Source organism: Suncus etruscus, chromosome 2 (genome assembly GCF_024139225.1).
Source record: "Suncus etruscus isolate mSunEtr1 chromosome 2, mSunEtr1.pri.cur, whole genome shotgun sequence".
Taxonomy (NCBI): Eukaryota; Metazoa; Chordata; class Mammalia; order Eulipotyphla; family Soricidae; genus Suncus; species Suncus etruscus.
Window position 1 is genome coordinate 64,716,298 of NC_064849.1, and position 21,439 is coordinate 64,737,736.

General features: G+C 51.1%; 1 protein-coding gene across 1 annotated transcript; it reads left to right on the forward strand.

Annotated features, from left to right (window-relative positions):
• The first annotated feature begins 118 nt into the window (after nt 1-118).
• ADCY4 (adenylate cyclase 4) lies at nt 119-20,513 on the forward strand. The gene is made up of 25 exons (XM_049768221.1): nt 119-291; nt 2,817-3,014; nt 3,104-3,265; nt 4,262-4,411; nt 5,023-5,171; nt 5,314-5,425; nt 6,204-6,331; nt 6,478-6,636; nt 6,996-7,128; nt 7,349-7,513; nt 11,577-11,620; nt 11,758-11,844; nt 11,983-12,052; nt 12,517-12,614; nt 13,165-13,249; nt 13,352-13,489; nt 14,364-14,474; nt 14,922-15,106; nt 15,255-15,339; nt 15,911-16,069; nt 18,550-18,696; nt 18,951-19,058; nt 19,156-19,270; nt 19,876-20,000; nt 20,087-20,513. Exons 1-25 carry the CDS (start codon nt 133-135, stop codon nt 20,237-20,239), a joined length of 3,225 nt encoding a protein of 1,074 aa, XP_049624178.1. The 5' UTR covers nt 119-132; the 3' UTR covers nt 20,240-20,513.
• The last annotated feature ends 926 nt before the right edge of the window (nt 20,514-21,439 follow it).

The window sequence follows — 21,439 nt, forward strand, 5'->3', positions numbered from 1 at the left end:
GGTGTTGGGACCCCAGACCAACCGTAAGTAACTGGCCTTCACCCCACCCTGCCCAGCCCGGGGCCCAAGACCCGGCGCTGCGCTGCGCCCCGCGGGAGAGCCGGCCCGGCCCGGGGAGAAAACGGAGCGAGTATGGCGCGCCTGTTCGGGTCCCGGCCACCCCCTAGCGAGGACCTGTTCTACGAGACCTACTACAGCCTGAGCCAGCAGTACCCGCTGCTGCTGCTGCTGCTGCTCATCGTGCTGGGCGCTCTGCTGGCCCTCCTGGCGGTCGCCTGGGCCAGCGGCAGGGTGAGCAGGGGCCCTCGCGGAGCAGGGGCGGAGGGTGGCTGCTGCTCGGAATCTCTGTGCGCCAGCTGGTGAGGCTTCCCAGGTGCCAGTTTTCTCTGCAGACCCACCCTCGGGTCTTCCCCGGCGGGCACAGAGAAGGGGGACCTAGCCCGGGCAGTCTGCCACCTCCCACCTCACCACCCCTGGATTCACAAGGGCCATGAGCTGAGCCCTGGATGCTGCCAGCTGCCCTCCAGGAGAGTCTCCCGACTTTCTGTCCAGTGGTCAGCTGGCTCTAGAATAAAGCCCAGCAGCGGATTTACCGCCTTTCCATGGGTGGGTGGTGGGTGGGCTACGTTGTGTCTTGATGCAAGCGGTTTCTGGGTTTCTTAAACTCAATATTCCTAGATAGCGACCTTCCCTTCCCACCCCACCCCCTTCTATCTAATCCCCAAATAAACCCATTTTCAGTTTCTTTGGGTAGAGAGGTGTCTGCAAGTTCATTCTGAAAACAAACGGTTCCAATTTTCACTTCCCTCCTACGAAACAAGGTGAGAGAATCGCTAAATAGACCCCAGTTATTGCTGGTCCAAGTCAAAGCTTAGGAAGATTTGAGGACAAAGGGCGGGACAGCAAAGGATACCTAAACCCAGAGCCGGGTGCTGAGCTCCAGGCGGCTAGATGTAGGGCGCCCCCTGCTGCCTTCTGCTGTCCACCTCTTCCTGGACAAGAAATCTTTGCTGAGCCAATTGGCCAGTTATGGACACAGGTTCTTTCCATTCACTTTCTCTCCTTTAAATAAAAAGTAGGGTTTGTTGGTGATTAGGATCAAGGAGAAGCTCTGAAGCTTCCCAGAGTTTAGGGTCCTGGGCTGAAGCGATAGTATGGCAGGTAGGAAGCTTGTCTTGCCTTCCAACCAATCAGGGTTCAATCCCCAGCATCCCCTATGATACCCGAGGCCACCAGGAGTAATTCCTGAGTACAGAGCCAGGATTTATCCCTGAGCATCTCTGGGTGTGGCCCCAAAATAAAAAAAGCAAACGAACAAAAAGGAGTTCAGGGCCCATATTTGTCCAGAAGGACCATGATGGGGGATGTATTTATTGGACCCCATAGCCGCTTCACAGCTACAATTCCTCAAATTCATCTATTTCATGGCTGTGACGATAATTTAAGTTAGAGGGCTGTAACACAGCATGGGCTACATCTCCCATATCTCTGCACTGTTTCCTGAGCACTGCTCGTAGCCACTGAAGTTTAAAGCAGGGAGTTGCCCTGAGCATCTGTGGGTGTGACCACAAAAAATAAAATTAACCCAAACAAACAAACAATAAAAAACTAGTTCATCCTGGAGCCAGAGTGACTGCACAGCAAGTAAGGCACTTGCCTTGCACAAGGCCAAGCTGGGTTCTATCTCCAGCATCTTATATACTGCCCGGAGGCCTGTCCAAAAGTGATACCTGAGTACAGAGTCAGGAGTAATCCTGAGTACAGTAACAAGTGGTCTAAAGAAATAAAAAATAAAAACAAGCGAACAAAATTCATTCTCATTAAACTTGGTAAAATCCGTTTTTGGTAATGTGCATCTTCAGGAGGCTTGGGAACCAGGATGCATTCATGTGCACTTAGGGCTCACTATATGCTCTTGTTCTGCAGGCTGGGGCACACGAACCACTGACCTGTCTGTGTAACTACTGGGACTTTCCAAAAGCTCCCCACATACCTGTTTGGAGCTTAAGACTAGAGACAGCCTGGGGAGCAGATATGAATATCCATGTCTACCACAAAGAGCTATCTCTAAGTCTCTACAAGAGCATAAGGCTGTGGACACTCCTCAGGCAACTACATACAGTCAGTGCTCACAAGGCTGCTGGGGAAGGAGCATTATCAGCTTCTCTGGCAGTTGAGAGGCACATTCCTTAATGCTTTTTCAAGCGAGGATTTTCTGGTAGCTTTAGGATGCCAAACTAGTGCTTTGACTTGTGTGTGATAGACAAGAAAGCTAGGACTTCACATACAGATTTACATAGGCTGACTATGGAAAGATTCACAAAAGGATTTACATAGGGTGACTATGGGATTGCCACCAGGTGTACCAAGTAGATAGGTTCAGTATCTAGAGCCCTGTAGCATGCAAGTGTAAAAGAAAGAGTTTCAACTGTTTAAGACTGCAAGCTCTGGGGCCAAAGAGATAGCATGGAGGTAAGGCGTTTGCCTTTCATGCAGAAGGTCGGTGGCTCGAATCCCGGCATCTCATATGGTCCCCTGAGCCTGCCAGGAGTGATTTCTGAGCATTGATAGAGCCAGGAGTAATCTCTGAGTGCAGCCGGCCGGGCGTGACCCCTCCCCCCCCCAAAAAAAAAGACTGCAAGCTCTATAGACAGAAGCAGGATGAAGATAAGGAAATCTCATTTGAATATCAAGCAGAGGTGTTTGCCTCCTTATAATACTTGAGTTTGTGACTATTTAGATATGGTTGGAGGGGCTTCAGATTCCTCTTATGAAGGATCCCAGCTTCCAAAATTGTCTCTACCATCTCTGCACAGGATCTGACCTCAGACCCAGGCTTCCTGACCACCGTGCTGTGTGCTCTGGGCGGCTTCTCCCTGCTTCTGGGTCTGGCTTCCCGGGAGCAGAGGCTACAGCGCTGGACACGGCCCCTCTCTGGCTTCGTGTGGGTTTCACTGCTGGCACTTGGCCACAGTTTCTTGTTCACTGGGGGAGTGGTAAGCGCCTGGAACCAGGTGAGAGATGTAAGGAAGAGTAGTGGGGAGGGAGCCGTCTGGGCCTGAAACTGGAATCATGGTAATGAGCAACGCCCCCTTTCTCCTAGGTGTCCTTCTTCCTCTTCATCATCTTCACTGTGTACTCTATGCTGCCCTTGGGCATGGGGGATGCAATTGCTGCAGGCCTCACCTCATCACTCTCACACCTGCTGGTCCTCGGTCTCTACCTTGGGCTTCAACCTGACTCTCAGCCTGCGCTACTGCCACAGGTGAGCACAAACATAGGTCAGGCTGCACCAGAACAGGCTCCACTGCACTTGTTGCTTTCCTTAGGTGTTCACCAGATGTTTGCTGAGCTGTGACTATGGCATGGCACGGGCACAGACAGAACAGACCTGCCTTGTACAGCGGGTACAGCGTGTACCATCTCAGCACAATGTTCACCGGAATGACGGAAGCTTCATGAAGAATGCAAAAGTTGGAGCTTAAGGAGTTTTGTGCTGTGGTGGGGGGTGAGCTGTGGGATTTTAGAAGAAGGAAACGTAGAAAAGGCTAAGAGGCTGGAGTTATGACTCAACCTTAGAGCTGGCCCTGCATGTGTGATGTCCTGAGTTTAGTCCCCAGCACCAGGGGTGGGGGAAGAGATTTTACCTGGCCAGGATGTCACTCAGTCACTCAGGGATAGAGCACTGCATGTGCAAAGCTCTAGGTTTAATCCCCAGCACCAGCACCGCAAAGAAAGGAAGGAAAGAAATCGGGGTGGGGGGGGGGCGGTAGGGCAGTGATCGGCAAGCTGCGGCTCTTGAGCTCTTCTGTGTGCCAAGTGGCTGCTCCAGGAGTCAGGACTCTGCTCCTAGCCTCTGTCAGTGCGCGCCCTGTGTGGCTCTCAAAATAAATTTCAATCGTGGTTTTGGCGAGATTTGGCTTAGTTGAAAAAAAAGGTTGCCCACCACTAAATTGGGGAAGAGCAGAGTAAGAGGCAAAAGAGAGGAATGGAGGGAAGAAGGGAAGAAAACTCCTGTTGGTAAAGGAGCTGAGAGCCTAGAGCTGTGCTCTTAAGAGTCTGGGAGGGGGTTGCCCTTAGGGAAGCACCACGTTGTCTAACTGCAGCTTAGAAATATCACCGTGTGTGTAACTATAGCTCTTCTGCTACAGTTTCTCCCAGCACTCAGGGAGCTCGGCTCCCCCACCCATAGCCACCCCTTCGCCCAGTCGCCCAGCACCCAGCTGTACCAAGCCCCTCTGAGGTTGTCCCTCTCCCGCAGCTGGCTGCAAATGCAGTACTGTTCCTGTGCGGGAACGTGGTGGGGGCATATCATAAGGCGCTGATGGAGCGCGCGCTGCGTGCCACCTTCCGGGAGGCGCTGACCTCGCTGCACTCTCGCCGTCGGCTGGACACAGAGAAGAAGCACCAGGTGGGTATGGCCTGATGCTGGCTACAAACCCAGAGAGGAGTTGTTTTTTGGTTTTTGGTTTTTGGTTTTTGGTTCTTCGGGCCACACCCGTTTGATGCTCAGGGGTTACTCCTGGCTAAGCGCTCAGAAATCGCCCCTGGCTTGGGGGGACCATATGGGACGCCAGGGGATCCAACCCCGGTCCTTCCTTGGCTAGCACTTGCAAGGCAGACACCTTATTTCTAGCGCCACCTTGCCGGCCCCGCGAAGAGATTCTTAGTCGGTGAATGACTTCAGCCACCCACCCCTGGATTCCTCTGTCCTCTGAGCTCCTCTTTCCACTCCTGTGAACAGTGGCATTTGCCCACTTTCGATAGTTCAGGCTTTAAGGGAGTTGTGAATGCATTTAGACCATCCTAACACTATACCGAGGACTCTCAATCCAGCTTTGAGACAGCAGATTCTGTCCCTACTGAGGCTCAGAATAGGAAGGGGTGCTGAGCCCAGCTGTGTGGAAGACCAGGGAATACTCAGTGGGTCTGAGAGAGTGTGTGGGCTACTAGGTGATCCCAAGAGTTGGCAGTTCTGGTTTGGGGGAGTAAGAGGATTGGTTCTCATTGTACCTTCCCCAGGAACACCTCCTCTTGTCAATCCTTCCTGCCTACCTGGCCCGTGAGATGAAGGCAGAGATCATGGCCCGGCTGCAGGCTGGACAGGGCTCGAGGCCAGAGAGTACCAACAACTTTCATAGTCTCTATGTTAAGAGGCACCAGGGAGTGAGGTAGGGGTGAAGGTGGCAGGAGGAAAGGGATGAGATGGGGATGGGGAGAATGGCGAGAGAAAATTAGGAGGTAGGGGGAGGGTGGTTGAGAGGAATAGAGGCGGCAGATGGCCTGCATTTGCTGACTCCTCACCCTGCCTAGTGTGCTGTATGCGGACATCGTGGGCTTCACGAGGCTGGCCAGTGAATGCTCACCCAAGGAGTTGGTTCTCATGCTCAACGAGCTCTTCGGCAAGTTTGACCAGATCGCCAAGGTGGGAGAGGCTTCCCTTCTTCCAATCCTCCTCTCCAGACTCTTTTCCTGGGTCCCAAGCAGCCTCCTCAGAGCCAAGTAGGGCCCAGAGATTAGAGGACTCCCAAGTGAAACTGGTGATTTAGGGGACACTTTTCAGACCTCCCCAGGGGTTACAGTTGCTCATGCCATGTTTCAATACTGGAGGGACCTCTCCACAAACACCCAGAACTGGAAGGACCTCTCTACATCCCCACAGGTATCCCCTGATCTTGAGGGACCTTCCCACACCCCCACTGGCCCCTCCAGTCTCCCAAGAACACACAGCCCTGGCATAGGCATCTCGGCACTATTACAGGATCTGAGCTGAGGAACTCTGCACAACACTGCACAACCAAATCTTGAGTCTCAGCCCACATGCACCAACAAAACCTCTTAGTTCTTTTTTTTTTTTTTGGTTTTGGGTTTTTGGTTTTTGGGTCACACCCGGCAGTGCTCAGGGATTTCTCCTAGCTCTACGCTCAAAAATCGCTCCTGGCAGGCTTAGGGGACCATAAGGGCTGCCAAGATTTGAACCACCATCCTTCTGCATGCAAGGCAAATGCCTTACTTCTGAAGGTTCTTTCATAGGGTCAAGTCTGGCTGGGGTGAGCCACACACCCTACAGGTTCCAGGCGTGCTCTCCCAGCCAGCCCTCAGTCAGGTCCTGGACCTGATCTCCCCAAGTCCTGCATCAGACAATCATTAGCATTCACATTTGCAGCCACTCTCCCCAGCTGTCTCCTTCCTCCCTACCTCAGGAGCACGAATGCATGAGGATTAAGATCCTGGGAGACTGTTACTACTGCGTATCAGGCCTACCCCACTCACTGCCAGATCACGCCATCAACTGCGTTCGCATGGGGTTGGACATGTGCAGGGCCATCAGGTCAGCTTGGGCAGACAGACCCAAGGCACAGCCAGTGATGGCTACAGGGGACAGGCCTTTGGTGTGGTGGAAACTCCTAAGAGAGGAAGAGGTGGGTTGAAGTAGGGCAGGTGTCACTCTAACTGCTACCCACATTCCCTGTTCAGGAAGCTGCGGGCAGCCACTGGTGTGGATATCAACATGCGTGTGGGTGTGCACTCTGGCAGCGTGCTCTGTGGAGTCATAGGGCTGCAGAAGTGGCAGTATGATGTGTGGTCCCATGATGTCACACTGGCCAACCACATGGAGGCAGGTGGAGTGCCAGGGTAAGTGCTGGAGCTCCTGAAAGCAACAGCAAGAACTTGTCTGGACCTTCTACATGCTGCTATCCCTGTCTTGTTTCTTAGAAAATTGAGTACAACTGCAGGGCACAGGATAGCTCAAAGAGCTGGAGCACAGGTCATGTATGTGGGAGCCCTGCCCTTAGGTTCAGTCCTTGAGTACCACCAGGAGCAACACCCAAGCCCTAAACACTGCCAAGTGCCACCAACCCCCATCAAAATGCTGCAATAGCTCAGGAAGACACTGGGGTGCAAAGAGAGAAACTGGGAGACAACCAGAGCAGTCAGGTCTCAGACACAGTCCTTGAGGATCCATCTTCCTAATCCCAAAGTCCTCTCTCCAGGAGAGTCCATATCACAGGGGCAACACTGGCCCTGCTCGCAGGGGCTTACAGTGTGGAGGCTGCAAACATGGAACACCGGGACCCTTACCTCCGGGAACTGGGAGAGCCTACCTACCTGGTCATCGATCCCCGGGTAAGAGCTGAGCCAGGATCTGCCCCAACTCTGCCCCAACCCTGGGCTGACTTGCCCAGAGCACTCCTCTCTGGACAACAAAACAATCCTGACCTTTTCTACTTCAAAGACTGAATTCCTAGATCTCAATGCATGCATTGGGGGAGGCAGAAGAGATAGGGGTCCCTAAAGAATGTGAGAAGGGGAGGGTCTGTGATCATGACTCTCAGCTCTGCCCCAGGCTGAGGAAGATGAAAAAGGCACCGGCTTGTTGTCCTCTCTGGAGGGCCCAAATATGCGCCCCTCCCTCCTGATGACCCGCTACCTGGAGTCCTGGGGCGCAGCCAAGCCTTTCGCTGACCTGAACCACATGGAGAGCCCTGTGGACACTTCTACCCCAATCCCGGTAGGTACTCTTCCACTGTGGGTCCCATAAAGAGGCAGAGACCACCACCCTCTGAGCCGACTTGGGAGAGAATTTATTTTTCCCGACTTGTAGCTCCCTACTCTGCTCAAAAGCTCCTCAGGGACCCCAGTGGCACAAAGCACACTTCTGCTTGACTCTGCAAGGGACGCACACCCATTTTCAGCTGGGGATTGTGTTTAACTTCCCACTCAGACTGTGGCACACAAACCTGGTGTCCTGTATCCAGCACAGGAGAGAATGAAGTGACAATGAAATGCTCAGATGGCCTTGAGAGGGACATCTCCAGAAGTAGGCAGAGTGAATGTATATGTGTGTGTGTCTGTGTGTGTATGAGCAGATGTGAGCGTGTGAGTGAATGTGTGTCAAAACCAGTGTGTATGTGAAATCAAATGTGACAAATGTGTGTGAACGTGTATATGTGAAAGAGAGAAAGCCAGTGTGTGTGTATTTGTGTGTGAGAGAGAGACAGACAGACAGACAGACAGGGGCCAAAGAGATAGCATCGAGGTAAGGCATGTGCCTTGCATGCAGAAGGACAGTAGTTCAAATCCCAGCATCCCATATGATCCCCCGAGCCTGCCAGGAGCAATTTCTGAGTGTAGAGCCAGGGTAACCCCTGAGCACTGCTGGGTGTGACCCAAAAACCAAAAAATAAAAAAAAGAGAGAGACAGACAGAGTGCATGAGTAGGCAAGATAGAGGAAAGGGTAGACCTACCCTCTTTCCAGGGCAGCATTCAAACCCTGCAGTGGACTGAAATTACTGAAATTTAGGCCAGTGTGCAGGCAGGAGCTAGTCCACAGGTGGAAAATATTAAAAACCACTGGTCTAGGGGTAGAGCTTGCTTTGCACACAGCCAACCATGGTTCAATTCCACATGGTCTTCTGAGCAATGCCAGGATCAATTCCTGCAGGCAGAGCCAGGAGTAACCTAGCATTGCCAAGTGTGGCCCCAAAAACAAACAAGCAAAAAAATACTGGTAAAGTGGACACTCAAGAAGAATCAGTTACTGGCTGATTCTATGCATAGGACCTTTGGGTAAAGTATCCACCAGCTTCTGGGGGAACCTGGGTCTCCCTCGTAGACTGATTCTGAGGATGCTAATTGATGACCAATAGTCAGATCCCCCTCAGCAGGTCCCCAGGATATATCCTGAAGACTGAGATGCCCCAAGATTAAGTTCCTCAGTTTAGTTTCCTTTGTACCTGATTTTCACAAGAGCTTCCACAGCCCTTTTTCTGCAGAGCTTTCTAGAAACTAATGGGAATTTTGAAATAACTCCTCACCTATCCTTCTGTGTTCCATCCTCTCCTTTCTCCCCAGCAAGACAATAGAAATTGCAGAAAACAAAACAGGAAAGAAAAACAGAAATTGGGAACATGGGAAATTTGGAGGCTATTGGCAGAAATGGTTCAGAGAAGTACTTTTTTTTTTTTTGGTTTTTGGTTTTTGGGTCACACCCGGCAGTGCCCAGGAGCTACTCCTGGCTCTATGCTCAGAAATCGCCCCCGGCAGGCTCATGGGACCATATGGGATGCCAGGATTCGAACCTCCATCCTTCTGCATGCAAGGCAAATGCCTTACCTCCATGCTATCTCTCCAGTTCCCCAGAGGAGTACTTCTTTTGAGCCTCATAATGGGGTGGGGAAAGATCTGAAGGGCCAGGTCGCAGGAGGGAGAGGAAGAAAAGCTCTTGAAAACTCAGAGACCAGTTGCATGTTGGAACATCAATGGGAACTTGGGTGTAGCCAGTGGGGGTTACTGAAAAGCCCAGAGATTTTCATTGGGTGCAACCTTCATGATGGGAATGCTCCCCATGCTGTGCCAGACCTCACTGGATCCTCACTGTGGGTATGCAGGCTAAATGTGTCTGGGTGGAGATGTCAGAGCCCCATGTTCATGGACAGTTCTTGAGGCTGGACCTCCCCAATCCAGAAACTCACCTCTTATCCCCTAAGTTCTAGGAATGCAGTCAGATGTTAAAAATGGCAAGAATCGTAATTAACCTACTCATAAAGATTACAGAACTTTGAAGATCCAGGGCAGTATTTGTGCTGGTTTCTATCTCTTTTTCTTCTCTCCTTCCTTCTTTTTCCCTTTTTTTGGGGGGGCCATACCCCAGTGACACTCAGGGGTTATTCCTGGCTATGCACTCAGAAATTGTTCCTGGCTTGGGGGACCATATGGGACACCAGGGGATCGAACCGTGATCCATCCTAGGTTAGCACGTGCAAGGCAAATGCCCTACCACTTGTGCCACTGCTCTGGCTCCTGGCTCCTTACTTCTTTCCATTCATTCTTCCTTTCACCCTTTTTTCATTTCTTTTTTTCTATCTTCCTTCCTTTCTCTATCCTTCCTTTCATCCTCCCTACCTCTATTTCTTCCTCCCTTCCTCCCTCCCTCACTTCCTTCTTTCTTTTATTCCATTTTCTTATCCTTCTTCTCTCTTCCTTACTTTCTTCCTTCTTCCCCTCCTCCTTCTGCCCTTCCTCCTTACTTCCTTATTTCCTCCCTTCTTTCCTTCTTTCCTTCCTCCCTTCCTTCCCTCTTTCCATGATTTTGAGTATCTATCGTGTGACAGGCATTGAATTGGTTCTTGAGAAAATAGAGATGAATGAGTTTTCTTGCTTTCCAATAACCTATAAGAATCAGGGACAGGTTGGTTATTGTAGGGAGGAGCAAAAAATCAAGCATAGGTATATAGATGTGCTTATATCTAGAGCAGTGGTGGTTTTGTTGTTGTTATTGTTATTATTTGTTTGTTTGGGTTTTGGGGAGTTGGGGCCACACCTGATAGTACTCAGAAGTTACTCCTGGCTCTGCATTAAAAAGTCACTCCTAGAATGCTCCGGGGATCATATGAGATGCCAGGGATTGAACCCGGGTTGGCTGCATGCAAGGTAAACACTGTGCCATTACTCTAGCCACCTACATCAGTGGTTTTAGATTGCTGGTTGGTGGACCAGTGCCAGCTTGGCAGGAATTTCCTGGCATCTGTGAGAAAGTCATTAATGCTTGGCACTGACATTGCTTTTCCATGAATGCTCCAAATCCTCTGTCTTCCTTCTCTCCTCCACCCCTATGCTCATGCACAGTGCTGTGGTCAAGGGGATGCTTGTGGCCCCTGTGATCTGCTGCTTTCATATGAGCCAAGAAGCAGAAGTTCTCCATGATCCCCTTCTGCTCCAGCTCAGCCTAAGCCCCTGCCCCTTCCCCAACCTCTGTACCAGCACAGCACCCTTTCTGCAGAAGAAAATTGCTGTAGCCAATGGGTTTCTCTTCCTCTTTTGCATTGCTCACCATGGTTTGCTTCCTGCCCCACCTCAGTCTACCTCTCACCCCAGGTCAGTCAGAGCAGTCAAAATAAAGGACCTTATCACTTCCACTTTTTTTTTTTGGTATGGAAGTACTCAGAGCTTACTTGCTCTATGCTTAGGAATTGCTTCTAGTGGGGCTCAGAAGACCCTATGGAGTACCAAGGATCAAAAATGAGTTAACCACAAACAGAGAATGCTACTTACCAGCCTGTTGTCTCTCTGACCCTTGTCTCTTTAATTTAAACTCATCAGGATCATTGGTTTCCTAGGAGAGTATCAGTCCTTCCTGCTCTGGCATTTGTTCCATCTCCAGGGATTCAGCACCCAGAGCCATGGAGTGACAGGATTGAGGAGGAGGACATGTGTAGGGTAATGAGGAAGCTACAAGGAGTTGAAGTGACACCTCCTTAAGGTCACTGTGATTAAGCTGAGAGAAAAGCACTAGAAACAGAGGAAACATGAAGGTCAAAGCCAAGGCCAAGCTTGTGGGCAGGAGCCAGACAATAGCACAGTGGATAGGGTGCTTACCTTGCATGCAGTTAATCCAGGTTCAATCCTTAGCATACCATAAGGTTCTGCAACCATGGCCAGGAGTAATTCTTGAATGCAGAGCCAGGAGTTACTCTTGAATACCACTGGGTGTAACCCCAAAACAAAAACAAGTCTGTAGGCAGTTAGGCAAGGCCTTATCCCCCCATCTCCCTTCCCTGTGCTCTCCTTGCAGGAGAAAACTCTGTCTTCCATCAACACCCACTGGAGCTTGGACCGGTAAGGAGTTCTGGGCAGCTTTGCCTTGAGGGCTGTCTGCAAGATGCCCACTATGCCCTGGGGTGAAATAGGTATCTCCTGCTTTGTCCATGTGCTTGTGAGGGGTGTGTGGTGACAGCCAGGCACTTTCTGTGCAGGAGCCGTACCCCCCGGGGACTCGATGATGAACTGGACACAGGAGATGCCAAGTTCTTCCAGGTCATCGAACAGCTCAACTCTCAGAAGTATGGAGACTGGGGCGGGACTGGCAGATAGGGGGCATCTGTGACCAAATATGGGCTTTACATCTTCATCAGGAAAGACTTATCTGACCACACCCTCTGCCCTCTCCCCCTCACTTGGGCTCACTGCCCTTTTCCCAGACAATGGAAGCAGTCGAAGGACTTCAACCCACTGACGCTGTACTTTCGAGAAAAGAAGATGGAAAAAGAGGTAGGCTGGGAGATACCAGAGAATGCCCTAACTTCCGTTCTCTGGCTCTCAGAAAAGGGCAGATCATGGGGCCGGAGAGATAGCATGGAGGTAAAGCATTTGCCTTGCATGCAGAAGCTCGGTGGTTCAAATCCCGGCATCCCATATGGTCCCTCGAGCCCGCCAGGAGCAATTTCTGAGGGTAAAGCCAGGAGTAACCCCTGAGTGGTGCCGGGTGTGACCCCCCAAAAAAAAAAAACTGGCATATCCTAAACCACTGTATTTGTGATCCAGCTTCTCTCAAGGACTGTGTGTGCGCTGTAGACTGGGTTGGTAGGCAAGGGAAGAGACTAGATGACTCTTGGGGGGCTGCTAGTGACTTCTACCATATAATGGAGGGTGGTGGGGAGCTAAGATGAACCCTTTCAAGGTGAGGAGCAGACCAGCAGTGGGCCTCCAACCCCAGCATTGTATCGCTTCTCCAGTACCGGCTCTCTGCACTCCCTGCCTTCAAGTACTATGCAGCCTGCACCTTCCTGGTCTTTCTCTCCAACTTTGTCATCCAGATGCTGGTGACTAACAGGTGAGACCCCAGCTAAGGAGACCCCGAGGCTCTCACGCTAGCTCTTCCATAGGCTAGACCCCAACAGAAGCACTCTTCCCCTGTTTTTTCCCTTTCCTGTCACCTCCAGCCCTGACCCCTGAAGAAACATATGTTCTGGGCAACCAGGGACCATCACAGCACACATCTTACTGGCAGGCTTGCATCTGCTTCCCCCATATCTCCTCAGGCCTGTCTCCTTGCACAATGTTCTCAGGGGGACTGTCTCCCTATAAAAATGTCCAGTCTCTTGGCTGGCTCAAAGTCCAGCCAAGAAGGACCTGTCTCTGGCCAGCCTGGACACTTTGTCGCCCTGATGCCCCTCTAATGTTGGTCTGCCTCCCCACAGCCCCTCCTGGTCCCAACGCATTCCCTCAGCACCATTGCCCCACATTTCATTTCTACCTAGTCTCATCGGTTGCTCATTCACCTTCATAGGGCCACATCTCCCCGTTGCCTCCTATTAGGTGTAGGCGAGGCCATACCACAAGCCCTTCTTGGTCCCTCTCAACTTTGTTCTTGTCTCCTATAGGCCCCCAGCTCTGGCCATCACCTACAGCATCACTTTCCTCCTCTTCCTCCTCCTGCTCTTTGTCTGCTTCTCAGAGCACTTGACGGTGAGATGGGTCGAGGGCAGTGGAGCAGGCTGGGCCCTGAGCATGGCAGAGCTACACTGGGCACCACTGCCCACTGGCTGAGATGCTGCCTTACCTCCACAGAGGTGTGTCTTGAAAGGTCCCAAGATGCTGCACTGGCTGCCCACACTCTCTAGCCTAGTGGCCACCCGACCAGGACTGCGAGTCGCCCTTGGCACGGCCACCATCCTCCTGGTCTTCACTATGGCCACCACCAGCCTGGTGAGAACAGAAGAGAGGGCCAGACACTCTATCAGGGCTCCGAGGGAAGCTCTTGTTTTGCAAAGATAGTAGATTAAGGCAAGGTTGGGGTGGAGATGTGGGTAAGCCTGAAAGAACTGTGATGATGTCTTGCTGCCAGTCAGCCAGGCACCAACACTGTTGTTACATGCACGCTGGGGACATCCTTCCTCCTTACCATGAGATTAAAGCTTTAAAAGAGAGAGAGAGAGAGAGAGAGAGAGAGAGAGAGAGAGAGAGAGAGATTAGAGCTTTACTACTGAGCTCCCTTGTGATGACTTTTGTAGCTGAATCTCAAATGGTGTTTTCAGAATCAGAACCAGCCCTTGAATTCTGCACTTTTGCAATCCCATCCCGCAGCCCAGTGATAAGAGGGAAGGCCCAGGGTGGCTGTGTGACTGAAAAATTACTGCAGAGACCAGGAAGACAGAACAATAACCAGTGCCTACCTTTCGTGCACTATCCAGGTCCAATCCCTGGTACCACATGGTCCCCAAGTATCTTTAGGCTTAGCTTTGAAGAACCCCACACTGCTGGGGTGGTCCAGGTCTCCCCAAGATTGCAGAGTCCAAGCAGCATGGCATCTGAGGGCCCTAGTATTGAATAGCCAGGTTGGGTGATAATCACCAGTGGAGCTCTGAGCACTGGGAGACTACCCCAAAAGAAATCCTCCCACAAATCTGTGGAAGCTTAATGCTTCCACTTCCGCCAGCTCTGACACTGCCCTCAGTGCTGAGGCTCCCTCACTGACTGGAATTTAGTCCCTGCATAAGGGAACTTTGCCTTGATCACTCATGGTGGGGCCTTAGTTGGGGTGGGGGTTGGCACTCCCTTCATCCCTCATCTCTTTCTGCAGTTCTTCTTACCGGCATCCTCTAGCTGTCCTTTCCATATCTCCAACATGTCCTCCGTGGCCACCAACCTCTCATGGGAGCTCCCTGGCTCCCTTCCTCTCATCAGCATTCCAGTGAGTGGACCCCAAATATCCCCCCCTCAGAAACTTCTCTACACCACCTTCACTAGATAGAAAATCCTCCTCCTGGGCCCGGAGAGATAGCACAGTGGTGTTTGCCTTGCAAGCAGCCGATCCAGGACCAAAGGTGGTTGGTTCAAATCCTGGTGTCCCATATGGTCCCCCGTGCCTGCCAGGAGCTATTTCTGAGCAGACAGCCAGGAGTAACCCCTGAGCACCGCCAGGGTGGCCCAAAAACCAAAAAAAAGAAAAAAGAAAAAAAAAAAAGAAAACCCTCCTCCTGGGGACCATACCGGCCCCCTCAGTGCATGCCTGTGTGTTTGTATGTGTGCATGTAGCCACTGCCCTTCAAAGTGCACACTTGTCCCTGGTAGTTGGGGGTATGGGGAGGACATCTGGCTGCTGGGCCAGACCCTGGCACTGCCACCCTGCCACCCTCAGTACTCTATGCACTGCTGCGTGCTGGCTTTCCTCTCCTGCTCCCTCTTCCTGCACATGAGTTTCGAGTTGAAGCTGCTGCTACTGCTGCTCGGGCTGGCAGCCTCCTGCTCACTCTTCCTGCACTCCCATGCCTGGCTGTCAGACTGCCTCATCGCCCGCCTCTACCAGGGCCCCCTGTACTCCAGGTATACACGACCACTGGACAGATGTACCGGGGCTGGGGGGAGCCTCCTAAACCACCCCAGGGTGGCTGGGAAGGTTGGGATTGCCTGGGTGTGGGGAGTGGGGAGCAGGCCACCAGAAAGGGGCAGCACTGACCCTTGACCTCCTCAGGCCAGGGGTGCTGAAGGAGCCCAAACTGATGGGCGCTATCTCCTTTTTCATCTTCTTCTTCACTCTCCTGTTCCTGGCCCGCCAGGTGAGTCATCTGCCCAGCCTTCCAAGGCCTTCCTAGGATGTGTGAGGCTGGGACTGAGGCCCTATGGTTTGGTCCCTCTCCCATTTTGTCTTAATCTCATATCACCCGAGCTGAGTCCAAATGGTGTTTTCCCTTCCTTTTCCCTTTTCCCTTTTCCCTTTATCTAAGGGTGTGATCTCATCTCTCCCTTCCCTTCCTTCCCCAATGAGTAATATTATGCTTATAAGAAAAACAAATAGTGGAGCTTGAAAGATAATACAGCTGATAGGGAAGTAAGAAAGTTGCCTTGCATGCAGCTGATCTGGCTCAATCTCTGGTCCCCAGAACACTGATCCCTGAGCACAGGGCCAGGAGGAAGCTCTAATTACCCATAGCTGTGACTCAAAGACCCCCAAAAAAGAAGAAAGTCTCTGTTCCCACTCTTCTGATTCTACTTCCAAGGGCAGAGTCTTCCGCCCAAACTTTCCCTCTAGAGTGGATTGTAGTTCTCATGAAATGGGCATGAATGCTCAGGAACTGGGATTTCCCCTGCACTGTGTCTCCCCATGGCCTCCTGGTGCCCGCCCCCCAGAACGAGTACTACTGCCGCCTGGACTTCCGGTGGAAGAAGAAGCTGCGGCATGAGCAAGAGGAGACAGAAACAATGGAGAACCTGACCAGGCTCCTCTTGGAGAATGTCCTCCCAGCACACGTGGCACCCCAGTTTATTGGCCAGAACCGGCGCAATGAGGTGATTCCCTGCCCTGAAACAACAGGAATAATCTTCACAGGAAATTCTTAAACCTGGGCTCATCCTATATGGACTCCCCCATGGCAGGTTGGGGGAACACCATCCCTGTTTCTGTCGGGGCCTCCCTTTGTTTATTTTAGATCTTGGGCTCCATCTTTTTTTTTTTTCAGGTCACACCCGTTTGATTCTCAGGGGTTACTCCTGGCTAAGCGCTCAGAAATTGCCCCTGACTTGGCGGGACCATATGGGACTGGCCCCTTGAGCTCCATCTTGGGGGAGCACAGAGCATCTGTCTTCTGAGCTCTCCCCCCGAAAGAATGTTATCCCCAGCATATGGCCCCCAATTCTAAAACATAGTGTCAGTGAGATTTGGGTATAATCTAGCTCCCAATCCACATCGCTGCACTATTCACAATGGAAGCCAATAGGCAGATGTAGATGGTTGAATCTAACTGAGCTCTAACTGGCCAGTTTTTCATTCCCATTGATTTAAAGTGTCCAGTGGCTAGGGCCAGAGCAATAGTACAGTGGGGAGGGTACTTGCTTTGCACATGGCTGACCTGTGCTCAACCTATAGCATCTCATATAGTCCCTTAGAATTGCCAGTATTGGTTCCTGGATGCAGTCAGGAGTAAGCCCTGAACATTGCTGGGTTTGGCCTCAAACCCAAAACTTAATTAAATGATTTTTTAAAAATCAAGTGTTCAACAGCTGTTGGGAATCTAGCAGCCACCCTACCAAATAACACAGAAACAGAACTTTTCCAGCATACCAGTTCCCTTGGGTATTGCTGCTCTAGAAACTCTGGCATCTTGCTAACTTTGGCCCATGAGGTCATCCCTTATTTGTATTATGGGTATTTTATTTAATTTGCACTTTTGGTTTCATTTGGGTTTTGGACAACACACAATAGTGTTCAAGGCTTACTCCTACCTCTGTGCTCAGAGATCACTCATGGTACGATTGGGGGACCACATTGGTGCCAGGGATTGAACCCAGGTCAGTCATGTGCAAAGCAAAGGCTAAAACCACTAGACTATTGCTCCAGCCTCTGGGTCACTGTTTTGTTCAATTCTTTTCCCATTCCATTCCCCCCTTTTTTTCTGTTGCTGTTGTTGTCCAAGTGGCTGGAGTAGGCTATGATGTACACCCAAGGTCTCACATTTGCGTTGTACTGGTCACACACTTGGCCACTTGCTCAAGATGACACAACATGTTGTAGGGTGCCCAGGACCCTAACAGCAGAGCTATGGAACCATATTTGTTACCTTTGTGTGGCACAAGGCATGGAACACCTGCCTCATTCTCATACAGCAGGTGCATTTGTTACTAGACCATTCCTGGGCCCCTGCTTTCTCTTCCTTCTATGACCATGTGACTTTCTATGCTACAGAAACACTGTTGGCCTGAGTGGAGAGTTAGAAACTGCTCAGGGGCTATTTCACAGTCTCAGAAGCCCCTCATCTGCTCTCTGCTCTCAAAATAAAAGCAGACACTTGTGGTTTCTTGTAATACACACTGGAACTCCTATGGCTGATTCTATTTCTGTCCTCCACTTGACTACTAGAAAACTCAGCACTAACACAAACCTTAAAGCAGGAAGCCAGAGTGATAGTTCCACGAGAGTAAGGCCTTGCACAGGTTCCTTCCCCAGCACCACATATAGTTTCCCAAGCCGCACAGGGATTGGTCCCTGAGTGAAGAGCTAGGAATAAGCCCTGAGCACCACTGGGTGTGGCCCCAAACAGAAACCAAATAAAACAAAAAGAACCCTAAAGCACCCACTGTGTGATAGCCACATCTGGTCCCCTATTCACCACCTTTCCTCACTTCTCTTTTGTCCCAATCTCCCTGTCATTGTTTTACTTTACTCTTACAAATGTGTAACTGTTATTGTCAGTTGAGTTAACATCTTTCAGCAATCTGCCATGATAGAGAGAGAGCTGGGGGATCTCAATTAGAGATGTGGTCCCCTGCATGTTGCTCTAAGGGGAGCCTGACCTCATTCTTCTGTGCTCTCAGAATCACAGTGAGGCCTAATCTTAGATGCCTGGGCCACTAGAACTCCCTCTGCCCAGTCCTCAACAGGGGGAGCAGACCCAGAGGGGAATGCACCCTGTGGGAAATGTACACATATTGGTACTTCTGAGCTCCAGTCACTCAGAAACCATCCCTACAGTTTCACACTTCAGTCCTGATGAAAAGGGTGGTCAGGGACCTTGAGAAGGGAGCACAGAGGAGGGAAGGTACTTGCTTTGCATGAGGCCCACCCTGGTTCCCTGGCACTGTATGCTCCCCAGAACATACCCGGGAGGGAGTGTAAGAGAAACCATTCAGGGAGCTATTTCAGAATCTCAGGACCTTACCTGCTCTCTGCTCTCAAACCAGAGCAGAAACTCATGAGTTTCTCCTAATTGACACTGGAATGCTTGCAGTCATTCATTTACTCAACATGGCTATAACTTTGGTTATTCCCCCAGGACCTCTACCACCAGTCCTATGAGTGTGTGTGCGTGCTCTTTGCCTCGATCCCCGACTTTAAAGAGTTCTACTCTGAATCCAACATCAACCATGAGGGCCTCGAGTGTCTGCGGTTGCTCAATGAGATCATTGCTGATTTTGATGAGGTGACCACTCAGAGAGTCCCCAGTTATAGAATCCCCACCCCACCCCCAGTTCTTTCTTTCACTTTGCTCTTTGGGCCCAGTCCCTCTTTTTCTCCCCAGTTCCTTTAGATCTGCCTCTCTGGAAAGTCTCCATCCTCCTAGCCCTCCCTCCTCTCTCTCTGTCTCAATCCCACAACATAGAGCTTTAGCCTCCAAAGGCCTGGGTGTCAGGGAGAGACCGAGAGAGAGAAGGGAACAGTCTTCTCTCTGTACAGCTGCTGTCCAAGCCCAAATTCAGTGGTGTAGAAAAGATTAAAACCATTGGCAGCACCTACATGGCAGCTACAGGCTTAAATGCCACCTCGGGACAGGACGCCCAACAGGTAGGATCAAGCTTCTCTGGGCTCTCCTGGGGGTGCACTCAATGAGGAATCTTTCCAGGCCCTCACTGGCCTGGCCTGCTGGCTGACCCTCTGTCAGGATGCTGAGCGCAGCTGTAGCCACCTGGGCACCATGGTGGAATTCGCAGTAGCTCTGGGAACTAAGCTGGAGGTCATCAACAAGCATTCCTTCAACAACTTCCACCTGCGTGTGGGTAAGAAAGGGTCCTCCCCTTCAGGCACACCCCCTCTTTAAAGCCCATGTAAGCCACCTCCTGGTTCTCTGGGCCTCTCTATAGACTTTTCCTTCCAGTGGAATAGGAAGCCAAGAACTGCTCCAGCCTTCTTTTCTCCCAAGGACCCCCAGCTCTTCTCTGTGCTTCACTGAACTGCCTTTTCCCATCCCAAATTCCCCTCTCAGGGCTCTCTTGATCATTCCTGTTTTTGAGGGGTTGGTTTTAGGGATCATAATAGACAGTGCCCAGGGACTATTCCTGGTTCCTTACTCAGACCACTTCTGAGGATGTTCTGTTTTTTGTTTTTTTTTTTTTTTTTTTTTGGGGGGGGTCACACCCAGCAGCACTCAGGAGTTACTCCTGGCTCTATGCTCAGAAGTCGCTTCTGGCAGGCTCAGAAGACTATATGGGATGCCAGGATTTAAACCATTGACCTGCATGCAAGGCAAATGCCTTACCTCCATGCTATCTCTCCGGCCCATTCTGGGGTTTTTTATGCCACTCCAGACCAAATGTGCCAGGGTTGGCCTCCTGCAAGACAAGTGACTCCCCTCCCCTGTGCTCTCTCTCCATCCCCTTATCAGGGCTAAATCATGGACCTGTAGTGGCCGGAGTGATTGGGGCCCAGAAGCCACAATATGACATCTGGGGTAACACAGTGAATGTGGCCAGCCGCATGGAGAGCACAGGAGTGCTGGACAAGATTCAAGTGAGAGGGTCATGGTGGAGGGGCATGTGGGGAGAGCCAGGACAGGGCCAGTCCTGCACTTTTCCCTCACCCTTCTTCAACTGCAGGTGACTGAAGAGACAGCTCAGGCGCTACAATCCTTAGGTTATACCTGCTACAGACGAGGCATCATCAAGGTCAAGGGCAAAGGGCAACTCTGCACCTATTTCCTGAACACAGACTTGATACGAGTGGGTCCTTCCTCGGCTACCCTAGGCTGAGACTTCACCTCTCTGAGCATCGCTAAGGAGACGGGTATGACCAGGACCAGTTGAAGGCAGGAGGCGCTGTGAGGGCTGGGGATCCCCTCCTCCCTGCCCCCACAAAAGACAACATCTCCCCCAGGCTAAACAGAGTGTGTGAAAGTTTGAGCCTATTTGAATGCTGGGAAAGGGATGAGTCTGTCACCAGCCAGGAAGAGGGTGGCCGCAGCCTTGCTGTTTGCTTGCCAGCCCCATATTGATCACTTGTACACCTGGAAAGCATAAAGAAAGTTACATGACTCAAAACTAGAACTTGTCTTTTCTTGCTCCACACCCACAAATACTGGAAGGCACCTCCAGAGAAATGTCATTTTTCTTTATTCAAACTACAAATGCTAAGTAAGCACCAAAGATGTGCTTACGAGGCAGCATGGATCAGAGACCCAGAAATGAATCTTCTAGGTTCATTCCTGTTTAGCTTCTGTGGCCAAATTGGCCCAGGCTTCTCAGGGACAAATCCAAACTGTTTGGGGTTGCCTGTTCTCAGTTCTCTCACCAATGCTTGCTTTTTACCACAGAGATGTGGACAGCCTCTGGGTCTTGATGCATCTGTGGTTTATTCCCACCTGTTCTTCTTTTGGGGCCCATAGGGGACATCTAGGTGGACTTCAGGTATTGCATATGGACTTCAGGTATTGCATTGCACTGACTTTGGAGGAGAGACTCAAATAGTTCAATGCTGCCACTGCTAAAATGTCAGCTTGGAGCCAGTCCAAGGTTCTGAGAAGTGTTACCCAAAGGAAGAGTGTCCTGTCTCTTGACCTGTGGGGAACTCTGGCTCCTGAGGGTACTTGTGCTCACAGAGGAGCCTCAGCCCCAACCCTGTGCTAGAGTACATTTGGGGGAGGGGGCGCTGGTAAAAGTTTGATGTAGAGACATGAGAGGGATAAGATCTGAAGGTTGGGAGGGGATGCCTTCAGCCCTGGGCCCAAAGTAGCTTCTTCTGAGAGGGGAGAGTACTGGCAGGAAGTCAGTGTTCAGCTTACAGTGATACTATCTAAGGTCCCCGGGATGGCCCTGCTGTCACCGCCTTCCCCACAGACCCACTGCTGAATCTGCACATTCTGTCCCCTTCGGAATGCTCCCATGGAACTCAGCTCCCTCAGAAAGGGGTGTTGGACAGGAGCTTCCTGAGTCTGTTTTCTTTTTATTTTATTT